The sequence below is a fragment of the Cervus canadensis genome, chromosome X (genome assembly GCF_019320065.1).
Source record: "Cervus canadensis isolate Bull #8, Minnesota chromosome X, ASM1932006v1, whole genome shotgun sequence".
Classification (NCBI taxonomy): domain Eukaryota; kingdom Metazoa; phylum Chordata; class Mammalia; order Artiodactyla; family Cervidae; genus Cervus; species Cervus canadensis.
Window position 1 is genome coordinate 60,256,342 of NC_057419.1, and position 14,269 is coordinate 60,270,610.

The window sequence follows — 14,269 nt, forward strand, 5'->3', positions numbered from 1 at the left end:
CTGTGGCTTATTTATTGTCTGGTACCAGGAGGTTCTGGCTCAAGTTGTCCTGTGATATGCTGAATCCACCAAAGGAGTCCAACTGTTTCCAGGGAAAACCTGTCACAGGACACTTGCAGTCCCCCAAGTGGCCAGATAGTGGGACTACACTTCCACAAGCAAGAACTACTCAACTTGCAGAAAACAAAACCCATAATTAAGAAGTGTGTCATTTTAAAACTGCATCGTCTAATTCAGCAAAAGCCTTATTAAAAAAAGTTTTCACATTCCCCTTACTCCCAGAATTTTTTGATTTGTGCTTCTTTCTTCCCTCCCTTAACCAATACCCTGAAACTCCATTTCTACAGAACCTCAAAGCAAGCCACCATGATCAATGGAAAATTTGAGAACCGAATAATAATTCTTGATCTGATCACCACACTGGGCATCTTTATTGCCTCTCACGCCAAACTTAGACCTATTAATCACTCTCAATTTTAATTAATTCCTAATATATTGCAGTTAAAGACATCAAAACATGTTCTCAGCAAGTGCAACACAACAGCCCAAAATGAGAAAGAAACTAGTAACTAACTTGACTGGCGTGGCACTATTGAAAAAACAGAAATAGATTCCAACCCCTTACTCCAGTTCACCCGTCATTGTCTTTCCAGAAATACTACCTTCTGGTATCTGAAAGATCCATCAAGATCTATAATTATTGCTTGAGTTTAACCATATCCCAACCTAATTCATAAAGGATAAGAAGCAATGACAGATAATACTGTTAACCACTTCCACCTATGTTGATCCATTTCTTTTTTGAATATTTACATTTAAAAAATACACGACACATAATCCGACATCTCATCATACTGGTATCATGGTGTTGCTATTCTTTTTTGCTTTGGTTTTAATAGCTATAAGCTCCTTGAGGGCAGCAATCTCGAGATTCTCACTCACCTATGTTCCCTTTACCATGATCTCCAACTAGTACACAGATGGGCATATAGCAGGTGTTAAATGAAAAGTGGTTGATTGATAAATACTTTTAAAAAATCAGTTTATTAAGGTCATCTCTAAAGACAACTAGGTCACAATAGGACCTTTTCTTCAGTGGCCTGCAGTTTACTTACCATTTTCAGGACACAATAGCTAGAGCTGATTAGTTATGACCTTTAGCCCAGAGTGTTAATGAGATCAAAGTTCAATCCCTTTATAGGTAAATTTTATCTCCTTTTTGTGGTTATGGAGTGCATTCCTGAAAAAAAGTCCAAATTATATGAGAGTAAATGAACCACTTTTTCATCTACAAATACATACCAGAAGGAGTGGTGGCATTTGCTTTATCTAAGGGACAACATATAAATACATAAATACACAAACTCAAACATAAGCCAAATACAATTAGCTAGTGATTTCTTTGGTTTACTTTGCATCTGTTACCTCTTCATGTTAGTTTTCTGCATAGAAATTATTATTCCTCACCCCCTTGCTAGCAGTTCCCAAATCCAAATGCTAGTAGTTCCCAAAACCAAATACTAAAAAGAGAACTACTAGCTGCATAAACCTTATTAATATGTTCCTTTCCCACTGTTCTCTAAAGACCTGAAAATTTTAGATTCTAATTCATAGTTGAGGAAAGTTGAGAACAGTGTCCTTATGCAGCCTTCATACCAGATGAAACAAAGTATGCTTTAATTTTCAGCACAGCAACTGAAACCTTTTGCCTCTTAAATCCTAGAGGTGTTCAAAACTCAGGTAGTTTCAGGGAGATTGCAAGATATAAAATCAATTTTCAAAAAATCAATTATATTTCTAAACATCGGCAATGAACAATTTAAAAGGATACTAAGACAATTGCATTCATAATAGCATCAAAAATTAAAATATCGAGGAATTAATTAAATGAAAAAAGTGCAAAATTTATACTCTTAAAACTACAAAACACTGTTGAAAAAAGTGAAGATGACATAAATAAATGGAAAGACATTCCATGGCCATGGATCAGAAGACTTCACGTGGAGACGCAACATTCCCCAAATTTATCTACCTCCTTTATTAGCCTCCTGTATTAGAATCCCAAATGACTTCTGTAGAAATTGGCAAGCTGATCCTAAAACTCATAGAGAAATTAAAAAAAAAAACACAATAGTCAAAAACAATCTAGAAAAAGAATAATAAAATTAGAAGACTCACTCTTACTAATTTCAAAACTTATTAAAAATTTACAGTAATTAAGACACTGTGGTATTGATATAGGATCAATGTAATATAGCCCACAGTCCAGAAATAAACTTTCACATTTACAGTCAACTGATTTTACACAAAGGGTGCCAAGATAGTTAAATAAGGAAAGATTCAACAAATAGTGCTGTGTTGACTAGATATTTACACAAAAAATTAAGTCAAAAGTGAACAAAAACCTAAATTTAACAACCAAAACTATAAAACTCTTAGAGGGAAACCTAAGTGTAAATCTTTGTGACCTTGGATTAAGCAAAGCCTTCTTAGGCATGATACAAAAATCATAAGCTACATACAAAAAAATAGGTTGGGCTTCAAAAGTTCGTGTGTTCTTTACTGAATACCATCAAGAAAGTGAAAAGACAATGCACATATATGATAAAATATTCACAAATTATAATTTGTTACAGGATTTGCATCTAGAATATATTTTTAAAACTCTTACAACTCAATAAGAGTAAGACAAATAATCTAATTAAAAATGACCAAAGACAAGAGTATATACAGTCAATATGCACATAAAAAGATGCCTAATATTATTAGAATATTATTAGTCATTATAAAATGCAAATCAAAGCCACATTGAGATACTTCTTGACACCCACTTCACACTGGGATTAAAAAGACAGTAACTCCCAGAAATAAGCCCATGCACCTATGGTCAATTAATCTATGACAAAAGAGGCAAGACTACACAATATTGGAAACACAGTCTCTTCAGCAAATGGTTCTGGGAAAACTGGACAGCCAAATGTAAAAAATTAAATTAGATCATTCTTTAACTTCATACACAAAAACAAGCTCAAAATGGACTAAAGATTTAAATGTGAGACTGGACACTATAAAACTTCTAGAGGAAAACATAAGTAGAACACTGACATTTATAAAGCACAGCAACATCTTTTATGATCCATCTACCAGAATAATGAAAATAAAAACAAAAAAAAAAATTGGAACCTACTTAAAAACTTTTGCACAGCAAAGGAAACAATAAACAAAATGAAAAGATAACCCACAGATTGGGAGAAAATATATGAAAATGATGTGACCGATAAGGGATTAGTCTCCAAAATTTACAAACAGCTCAGGATGCTTAACAGCATCAAAACAAACAACCCACTCAAAAAATGAGCAGAAGACCTGAATAGACATTTCTTGAAAGAGAACATACAGATGGCCAGGTACATGAAAAGATGTTCAACATCATTAGTTATTGGAGAAATGTAAATCAAAACTACAATGAGATATCACCTCACACCAACCAGAAAAGCTATCATCAAAAAATCCACAAACAACAAATGCTGGAGAGGGTGTGGAGAGAAGGGAACTCTCCCACACTGGTGGTGGGAGTGCTAATTGGTACAGTCACTATGGAGAACAGCATGGAAGCTCTTTAAAAAACTAAAAATAGAGCTACCATATGACCCTGCAATCCCACTCCTGGGCATATATCCAGAGAATATATGGGGGATAATATATATATATACACATGTAACTATTCACTTCCCTATTCTCTATTCTCCTTCACTATTCACCTGAAACTACCACAAATTTGTTAACTGGCTATACCTCAATACAAAATAAAAAGTTTAAAGTTTGGAAAATAAAAATAATTGGCAAGATGTGGAGAAATTGGACCCTCATACATTGCCGGTGAGATTGTAAAATGGTATAGCCAGTTTTGAAGACAGTTTGGGAGAGCCTCAAAAGGTTAAACAAAGAGTTACCATATTACCCAGAAATTTTACTCCTAGGTATAGCCGAAAGAATTAAAAACCTGTTCACAAAAAGAAACTTGTACATAAATGTTCATAGCAGTATTACTCATAATAGTCAAAAAGTAGAAACAACTCTAATGTCCATGATAGATAGTGTGGTACATGCATAAAAAGGAAAGTTTTGAGATCTGCTTCAACATAGATTAACATTGATATATTTATTCTACATGAAACTAGTCACCAAAGCTACGTACTACATGGCTCCATTTATATGAAATGTAAGCAAACCCATAGAGAGTGAAAGTAGACAAGTGGTTGATAGTCGCTCATGGTTAAGGTGGGGTTTGACTGGTAAGTGACCAAAATGTTCTAAAATTGATTGTGGTGATGGTTGCCCAACTCCAAACAATAAAAACCATTGAACTATATACTTGGGTGAATTACATTATTTATTGTGAATTATGTCTCAATAAAGCTGTTGATTAAAAAATAAAACTCAAGTACTGCATGACCTAAATTGGCAGCATTCTCAAGTAACAAGCATTTTAGAGCTATAAATTTGTCCAGATTAGCCACTCTCAACACTGCTCTGCCCTGTCAGATGGCAGCAGGAATCGGTGTGAGAGAGAAGGGATGGCAACACTCATGACTGTGCAAGAAACTGTGCATAAAACACTGAAATTGGGCATAAATCTCTATGCAGCAGCCACCAAATGCAGACTTTACTGAGCAAAAATATCAGCTGTCAGGTGGGAAACTTTAAGAAAATAAGTTGGGAAGTGTCACTCTACAGAGGTTTATCCACATGATAAATGTTATAGAAAATGCAACAAATTCTACTCCCTCAACTAATAAAGGGATGTTCACTAAGTACCCTTCTGGCTTACTCAAACTTACATGAGTGCTAGTTTATCAACTGGAAGATGCTGGGTTTTTTCTCTGAAAAGAGTGCTATATAAATATGAGATTTCATAATTCTCTTCAATATCACAAAATCCAATAAGTACTGATAACTGGATGGAGTTTCACAAGCAACGAGGGGGGAAAAGGTCAACTTTGTGTCTCAGATGACAGTAACTTACTCTTGAGTTCAACATCTCAGAACTTGATGTAATGCTGGCAGGCAAATTCTGAGGCAGATTACTTTCTTAATACCTTTCTTTGTTTTAAATGACTAATTTACATATAGCTTCACCACATTAGCCCAGCCGGACACTTTTAACAAGCACCATCACATACAGATTAGATGTTGCGTGTGAAAGCCCTGCAGAAATTTGACCCACACAGACCTGTCTCAGAGGTGGGAAGGTCCAGTTTTTCTCAAGTTTTGAGAAAAGGTTGCCAAAATAGCCAGTAGACAGAGAGAGACAGAGAACAAGAGACAAAGACAGCAGCCAGCAAAATTCTTCATTAAATCACAAAGTCCTCAAGCATCTAGTTCAGCTCCTTCAACAACTGTTGAATCAGGCTCTAACCTCAAAGTAATTCATTTTGCAATCTCCTCAAGTCATCTAGTCTTAAAAGAAAGGTGGCGGGGTTGATCTGATCCGTTACTCTCTAGATTAAAAAATATTCTTTAGGAGCATGCCACAGGTGTAATGAGGAAAATATCCTGAAAAGTAGAAAGAAGAGTCTATATTTCAATGTCAAAAGCATGAAAGGAGTAGAATGAAAGAAAATCAGGGACAGGCAGCACTTAAGGAAGCTGCAGACAAAGAGAAAATGGTGGAGGTAGGGGGTGGGGAGAGTTTTCCCTTTCCCTCTCCAACCAACCTCACAAAACTTGATTTTTATTTGCTCTCTATTTTTTCAGAATCATGATTTCAGGTCTGGTTATAAAACAAGCTCCTTCCTTACCACACTGAGCCAGTGTTCTGCTCCCTGCTTAGCAGAGTTCCGAATGAAACTGGTGGTCTTGATATCACCATAAATAACAATAATAGTAAAATTGCCCATGTCCCTAACTCCAACTCACATAATCCCATCAAGAGCAGACACAGTACAAGTAAGAGTCAGGAGACCAAAACATTGTTTGGTTTAAATGCACATATGTATACCAGATAAGAAAATTGCCACTGGGGTGGGGGTGTGGGAAACATTTTAAAAGAAAATTATATGTGCCAGCAAATTTAATATATTAATATCAAAGTTTGCAGCTCAAAAAGAATGGAAGTCTCATGAGGTAAAATTAACACTGGCAAGAAAGCACCCTTAAGTGACCCTGCAAACTGGAAAGTTACAAGCTTTTTCAAAAATATCTCTCACTGATGTTAACCTTTGGCCGAGCTGAGAGATACTCTGTAGACAACTAAGAGAATTCTATCACTACATCTGGCACATATTTCTAAATGGAGTGCCACCCTGTGTGGCTATCTGGTGCTTGAGTTCTGATTACTGGTACCCAGACAGATCTCACCAGTTATTTGCTGACTGTGAAGAAAGGATGCTTCTTCCCAACATATTGACCCTGAAGGTCTATAGACAGAGAGTGTCATTCCCAAAGCAAAACTCAGATTTACAAAACAAACTGCTCCTTGCAAAATAGTCATTAAAAAGCTGCTTGATAACTGCAGAGAGGAAAGTAGATAGGAAGGGGAATTAATAAAATGACCTCTTTTGAAATAACTGATGGAGAAAGGCAGGATTTGCCAGTTTTAAAGCATTATTAAAATACTACCTATTATGAAGACCAGAACAAATTATCAACAGAAATATTAAAATGCTCTTTTTGCATCTGGATAATTTATTTAAACATCAACTTTAATTCCTGCATAGGCTTCCCTTGGTTTTATCCCCCAAGAATAAATATTTGTCATATTATTATGCTATTTGCTGGGATATAAAGGGCCTTACTTCTGTCAAGTGAGACAGTGGTCAATTAACAAAGTTGTAGTCTTGTTTGATCTCTGAAAGAAGACAGCTTCATAAAATATTATCAGGGTTTCATACCAACCCTATCACTTTTTATTATTCCTTCTGCAGCTCAAACCACATGCTAAAATATATATATTTTTAAAAAGGGACCATCTAAGGCCTTTCTCCTCTCGACAGAAACATTGTAGATGTATAAGAACACAGAATTATTCCAGAAGTTCACACACAATTGGAAAAGGGAGGAATCCAACATATTACTGAAAGTCTCTAGAATGTTGAGATTTTTAACTGAAAGATGGCATATGATGTATGTTATACAGAGAGAGTGGAAGCTCTAGCTTTGACTTAAGAAAAATTCCTTCCCTTTACCAAATTGTGCCCTATAAAATGTGGGAAAGAAAGAGAAAGTAAAAAAATATCAACTTTTAGATTGGGGCTGGTTGAATTCTGATAAAATTGATAAATTTTCAAAAACCCAATTTGAGGATTTTCTGTATCTTGCACATGAAAAATCTTTGTCAACTCACAAGACAGAAACACCAGTTTTACCTCTCACTAGACTCCTATAACCAATGCAGCAATCACAAACCAGGAAAGAATAAATAATCTTGTACTTTCTTAGGTTACTACTAATTTCTCACTATTTGAGGTTATTAATTTATGCAGGTTTTATTTATTTATTTTTTTTATGCAGGTTTTAGAAATAGAGAAGTTTTTCCATGAAGATCTGAGATAAAGTCACCTAGCTTACTGCACACCTGATAGGAAGAACTTTTTAAAAACTCTCTATAGCCACTTTCTGAAAATTTCAGGTTATGCCTTTGAAAACACACACATCCCTTAATGTGGAATCATTCATATCCTCCCTATTAATTGAGTTACTTACTTGGGTGTTGAGGGAGGCATACAGAAAAGGGACGGTTCCAGTGACTAGGCAAGTCATGAAGCACCTTATACATACCGCCCCTCCCCCGCCCCGCCAAAAATCAATCAAACAAACAAACAAACAAACCGTTCACATTAAAAAGAGAGCTCTGCTGACAAGCAACAGCCCGGGGGAGGGGGGTAAAATATACTCTAGCAAGTAACTCTGTTCTTATAAAATGAAGACCTTTTGTCCCATAGTACGCCCACTTTGCAAAAAAAATTTTTAAAGACTGAGAATATAAATGAACCCTTTGAAAATCTTGTAAGCCAAACCTTAAAAACCTAAAAAATGCAAAGCCTGGTTAGAAGCTGTTTCTTCCGTAGCCCAGGAAATAATATTTTATGAAATCCTATTCTCCTCTTTCTTTTCTAACATTGTGTTATCAATCTTCCAAGAACAGAAGCATCAGTGAAAGGAAGCAAGTTGTTGGTTTAAGTCTCCAAACAAACATGCTAAGGCTAATAAACTGAAAATGTCACAGGTAAAGAAAATAGCTACAGAAACTCAGAACAAGACTCAAGTCCATGAAGACATCAACACCCAGCAGTTCTGAGGAGTTAGTTCCACAGTTAATATTCCCTCCCTCACAGAGATAAACTAATATCTTAGTTTGCTGAGGAAAAAATCTTTAATTTTTTATAAAATTAAAGAAAGCTTTTTGGCCTCCAAAAAGCTCAGCTGCGGTAAGTAAGAAATTTTAACAGGCAAGATGAAACTGACTGCCACTTTTTTCATATCCTAATTAAAACTCTTGGGCAAGAGTAAGGCTTACAGGTCCCTAACAGTTCTTGCTCAATTTGTTATCATGTTTTAAAATGCAAGTATATCCTTAAAATGAAGGAATATATTGAAGAATATTTCCCTTCACAAAAGCAGATTTCTGAGCACACTGCAATAGAAGGAAATCCTTTTAAACTTTCCCCTCAACACTTTTGTAAGTCAGACTCAAGTCTGGTTAAGTTGTTCATTAAAAGAACATTCTCTTCTTCATAGATCTGATACAAACTCGAAGTAGGAATTGTGGATCTTTTGTAATCCATACAGAAAATAAACACTTTACAAGAGAAATCCAACTCTTCCATCTAGTTCCAATATAGTCAAACTGTGAGGGCAAATCTTACCCATAGTTTATGAGGAAATTTGTCATTTGGTTTTCCCCTACCTTTGCCTGCTCTAATTGTGCCCGGTTGGAGTCTGTCTCCTGACCTCCAACCTTGGGGCAAGTCTTCCTCGTTGCCAGCAAAGGGACTTCACCTCTTCTTCCCACACAGTGGCCCTCACAACCCAGAGACCACTTTCTTCCCATAATCCCATTCTCCTCTCATCTCTTTGGAGGAAGCGGGTTGAGAAAAGCTTGGGCCAGTCATTTTGCTTCTAACCTGCCAAGACAAGCTGGAGGGACAAACCTTAACAGACCTTAAGAGGAGAAAGTGCCCACATTTCTTGTCTAGGGTCTCTGATTGGGGGGAGGGGAGAAGGAAAAGTAGTGGAGGGCTTAAAAGGGTTTATTTCATAAAATGGCCCTTGGAACTGGATTTAAATTTGGAGCCGGCAGGACATGGAGTACCAAGTGGCAGGGAAGATTTTAGGAGGCTTAGTGGAGAGTTGTCAAGTCAAGGAATCTAGAAAGGCTTGCACCAGCATCCAGGACTCACAGTGGTGTGGGCTGGGGCACACAATTGGGCTTCAGAGAGCAAAGGTCAATCTTTGGTAGGCCAAGAGTCCAGGGAAGGCTCCAGATTTAAAGCGTCCCTTTCTGTGAAACCCTGTTCAGCTCGCCCAGGAACAGAGTGTTCGTGCGGGAAGGAGAGGACTGACTCTAGGCTTACAAACATTTTTTAGGAGGAGAGACTTACCGCATGTCCCCATAAGGTCCAGAATAGTTCTCCATCCAGGGGCCCATTTCGCTTTTGACACAGCTGGGACTTGGATAGGGCACTCTGCTCACCACGCCGCCGGGATACCACACATCGGGTGGGGAGAAGTCGCCTTCTTGGCCAGCCAGCCCCTGAGGTGGCCGAGTGTAGCCATATGGGGCTACAGCCCCTGCCTCGCCTGCGCTGCCGCCCCCGCCTCCGCCACAGACTGCTGGCCCATAGAGCTGGCCTTCTTCTGCCGCGAAGAGAGTGTGCCAGGAAGAGGAGGCGGCGGCTGAGGGTGAGCCTGAGCCCGGTCCGGCTGCACCCCCGCCATGCAGGCTCGCCAGGTCCCCATAGCGGCATTGCGCTGCAGCGGCCGCCCAGGCGCTGCCGTAGTCCAGCGGGTTCTCCAGCTTAATGCGGGCATGAGGATGGGGAGGCGGTGGAGGGGGCGGCTGCCCGGCCAGGGCTAGCGGAAAGTTGTAGTAGTCGCGAGTCTGATAAGCTGCTACCTCGTCCAGTGCTCCAGACTTGTAGAGAGACAGGGTGGATGGCAGCTCAAGTGTTCCAGAGCCCCCTGCTTCGCCGCTGCCAGAGCAGCCCAGGCTCTCAGTGTCCAGAGCTTTGGTGTAACCTGCCTTGAAAGGGGAATACTCAGCAGTCTCTTCAGTGCCCTTGCTGGGGCCATCATCCAGCAGAGAACCTTTGCATTCAGCCAACGGGGCACAAGGAGTGGGACGCACCGCGGCTGGTGGACCTCCCAGGAGCGGGGCGTACATGCAATCCCCCCGAAGCTGCTCCCCAGGACTCAGATGCTCCAATGCCTCCACACCCAAGCCCATGGACACCGACACTGCCTTACACAACTCCTTGGCGCTGTCCGAGATGGTCGAACTGCCTCCTAGGTAACTGTCCTTGGAGGAGATGGGAGCCCCAGTGGCCTCCCTCGCTCTCCCGCTGCTGCCTTCGGATACCGCCTCCTGCTGCTGCTGTTGCTGCTGCTGAAGAAGTTGCATGGTGCCGGCCTCGCTCAGGATGTCTTTAAGATCGGTGGAGCAGCTGCTTAAGCCGGGGAAAGTGGGGCCCAGCAGGGACAACGTGGATGGGGCAGCTGAGTCATCCTCATCCAGAGGTGCTGGCGGCGGCTGCTGCAGCCCCTTGCCGGCAGCCGAGGCAGCTCTGGGCTCTGGGACGCAGCCACTCTCCGGGTGACCCTCGGGGGCTGAGTGATGTTGTGAAGGCTGCTGTTCCTCTTCCAGGGCCAGGTAGCCTGTGGGGCCTCTGCTCTGGACTTGCGGAGAGCCATCCTCTCTCTGCTGCTGCTGTTGCTGCTGCTGCCGTGGACTGGTCTCCTGCTGCTGCTGCAAACGGGCGCCGGGAGGTGCTGCGCTCGAGGCCTCAGGGTGCCGGGGGAGCGGGGTCTGAATCACTTCGCATACACTCTGAAACAGGTTCTGGAAAGCTCCTCGATAGGTCTTGGACGGTGGCCGGGGGTAGACCCTTCCCAGCCCTAACTGCACTTCCATCCTGAAGCTTGGCTCAATCTTTTACCTAATTCCTTTATCCTGCTCCCCCTTTCTTGCTGAGAAGAGTTCAACAGGCTGCAGTGCGTAGTTGCTGCAGCTAGTTGCCCACCTGCGGGAAGCTCCTGGTAAGGAAACTTGCAGGAATAATCACTCCAAAGCGTTCTGACAGTCTCAAAGTCTAGTGCAGAGGAAACACGCGCTGGACACGATCTTCCCTGGTAGGCTCACAATCTGTTCCTGAATACTTGTAGGGTAGATTCAAAAGATGCTTCTTGAAGGGAGGGGGGACCCTCCGCCTTCTGATTTTGTTATCCACTGAAGCAGGTGCAAATAGGAGCCTGGTTATTTTCTTTTTGGTTTATTTTGGGTTTTGCTGTTGGGTTTCGTTTGTTTGGTTTTGGTTGGGGCTTTGTTATGTTTGGTCTCTTTTCTTTCTTTCTTTCTTTTTTTTTTTTTTTTGTGGGGAGGGTGGCTACTGAAGTCCTGACTGCCTCTTCATCGTTTGACCTCTGGCCCCACAAACCGGTGGGAAGGAGGAGCAGCGTGCAGGGGAGGTGGAAAGGGAGTACGAGGAACCACGGGCTCTGACCTGCGTACCGCCTAACCAGCCAGAATCTGGCTGCAGCACTGAAGCGGCTCCCAGGTCTCCTGGCACCCCAGAGCCGTCTTTGCAACGTGCAGCTAGCTCACCCGCTCGCAGCCAAAGGGAGTTACCTCTCTGCAAACTCGGGCTGGCCGCGCGGGACTGACTGGAAGCGGGGGGCGGGGGAGGTTGAGGGGGCTGAGAGGAACAGACAGAGGCAGCAGCTGTAGAGGAGACCCTGCGGGGGGGGGCAGGGGGAGGGGAGGAGGACAAAGGCAGCCGGTCAGTCCTACCCGACACTTTCCTTGTTTCCTCCGAGTCTCTAGCAGCTTTTAAAAACTTCACCGAAGAAGAAAGGGCAGCTCCGGGGCGGCGACTTCGAAGCCGCCGCGGTGCAAGAGGCGTTGGCTGTCGCCAGAGCCCGCTGGGGTTGACGCGGTGCGTCCCTTAGGCTCCTGTCCCGCACGGAAGCAGCGAGCTCGTTCGCTTTCCCTCCGTCGCTGGCTCTGCCTCCAGGATTGCTCCGGACCCTCCGGCGCTCGCAGCACACTGGCTCCCCGGGATCTCGGAGGGGGCGCTGGGAGGTGGAGAGCAAATGCAACAGTTTGCTAGTCGGGTCCCGCCCCCGCCGGGCCTGCCTCCTTGCCTTCCCACCTCCTTTCTCCCTCCCCTCCCCTTTCCTTTTCTCCCCTCCCCTGAACGCGCAGGAAAGCCGGGTGGCTTTGGAGAAACAAGTGCTGGCGCAGCGTGGGTGAGGGCAGAAAAGGATTGGTCTAGCCTAGGAAGACCCCAGCTCCCTGACTATCTCTTGCCTTCCTGGACCAGATTTTAAGCGACAGGGCTGACTTTTTAAGCTTTAACTCGGAGCTTTATTTTGAAGACAGGGCCACTGAGCTCTCAGAGGCCAGCATTTACCAGGTTTGGTTCTGAAGTCCAATCTCAAATCAGACCCTGTGCACGCGTGGGGGCGGAGGGAGTGGGAAAGGGCGATAGAAGTATAGAGGAAATACGAGGATCTCCTTCAGTGAGGGACTATGTTCAGGGCAGGCCCACCAAGAAGTGCAAATGGGAGGTCTCCTACAAACTGAGGAACTAGCTATGATGGCCAAGCCAGCCTGTACTTGTTGAAACCTTTCAGATTTCTCCATAGGGGTAGATTGGGCCTTGTGGCGTGGTATCAGTAGCCCTAGGAACCCTCTGCCTGGGAACCAAAGGTAATCTCTCCTCTCTTCTCATCCCTTTTTCCTGTCTAGAATTACTTCTAAGCACACACTTTTCACTCATCCAGATGTACAAAGGAAAATCACTCAGAAGGGCAGGCAAACACCGAAACACTAGAAATACTTGTCATGTACACAGAGACCTCAATTTTGTCCAGGGTTTTGCAGACGTTTGCTTATATAAGGCACTTGTTTTTCCAAGTTGCCTTTGCATATTTTAAGCTTGCAAACTGCATTATTCAAGGAATGGAACCTATATAAGACTGCTTTTCTTCCTTTCTGTAGACAGCCAGAAGTGGAAGGTGATGTGGACTATCACAATTGTTCTTTTATAGAAGAGGTCTCATCTTCTCTGTGTAAAGGTGGAGAGGCAAGTGGGAATCAAAGAGTAGAGAAGATGAAAGGGTCGATCTATAGAGAAGGAGGTGTCCCTTGGTGTCAGCAGGGTCTCTGGGCCTCTCTAGCTTTTAAAATCCTTAGACTTCTGGATCTGGGCAGGGTCTGTCTGTCCCAGAGAACTAGTGTAGATTTTCACATGGGCCTGTTCTGCTTTTTGCAGGTTTCTAGAGTCTTATCTTGTTCACAGACAAGCATCATGAGAATTTACTTACAGTGACCAAAGGAAGTAATACTAAAGACAGGCATGAGTGAGCATGATCTTCTCTATTTCCCAGATGAAGACACCGAAGCAAGGACATAATTTGTTCTATGTTTCACTTTAGTAGAACCTAAACTAGTCTTCCATCTCACTGCTATTTGAGCTAGACTCATCAGTATCAAGGGAACTTGGAAAAGGGCTATAAATGAAACTTCCAGAAGCCCTAGGAGTTTTTTATCTGAAGAAGTGAAAAATTGTCTCCTGGGACTTCAATGACTGGACATCCCAGATATACCCCCTTTGTTGGTAAAGAATCTCACAAGATACTCTTATGGTTAAGGCACAGTCTTATTCTTAGAGATTTCCAATTGTAACAGGGCAATTCTCAACTCCTTATTGTAATGGAAAATGGGAGTATGTAACTGAAATGCACAGATACTTTGTAAACTTTATTTAAATAATCGACACAACATTTAGTTCCATCAAGGTTTTTAAAGAGGGTTGCTCAAAGTTAGTAAGGTAAATTAGACTGGCAGGAAAGTGAAGTGTGAAAGTGAAAGTCGCTCAGTGATGTCTGACTCTTTGTGACCCCATGGACTATACAGTCCATGGAATTCTCTAGGCTAGAATACTGGAATAGGTAGCCTTTCCCTTCTCCAGTGGATCTTTCAAACCCAAGGATCGAACCCAGGTCTCCCGCATTGCAGGCGGATTCTTTACCAGCTGAGCCACAAGGT

The 14,269-nt window shown here is 42.3% G+C and overlaps 1 protein-coding gene and 1 long non-coding RNA gene across 3 annotated transcripts in view; one reads left to right on the forward strand and one right to left on the reverse strand.

The window, feature by feature from the left end:
* Positions 1-12,519, reverse strand: part of AR (androgen receptor) — a 185,790-nt gene extending 173,271 nt beyond the window's left edge. Inside the window, exon 1 of one of the 2 annotated variants that reach the window (XM_043458523.1) lies at positions 9,603-12,519. In XM_043458523.1, coding sequence (XP_043314458.1) covers positions 9,603-11,131 — 1,529 coding nt within the window. In that variant the 5' untranslated portion in view covers positions 11,132-12,519. The remainder of the gene's footprint in view (positions 1-9,602) is intronic. The other variant, XM_043458522.1, reaches the window with a different exon arrangement.
* Positions 1-14,269, forward strand: part of LOC122434808 — a 299,066-nt gene that overhangs the window by 64,951 nt on the left and 219,846 nt on the right. The gene's annotated exons all lie outside the window — the stretch shown is intronic.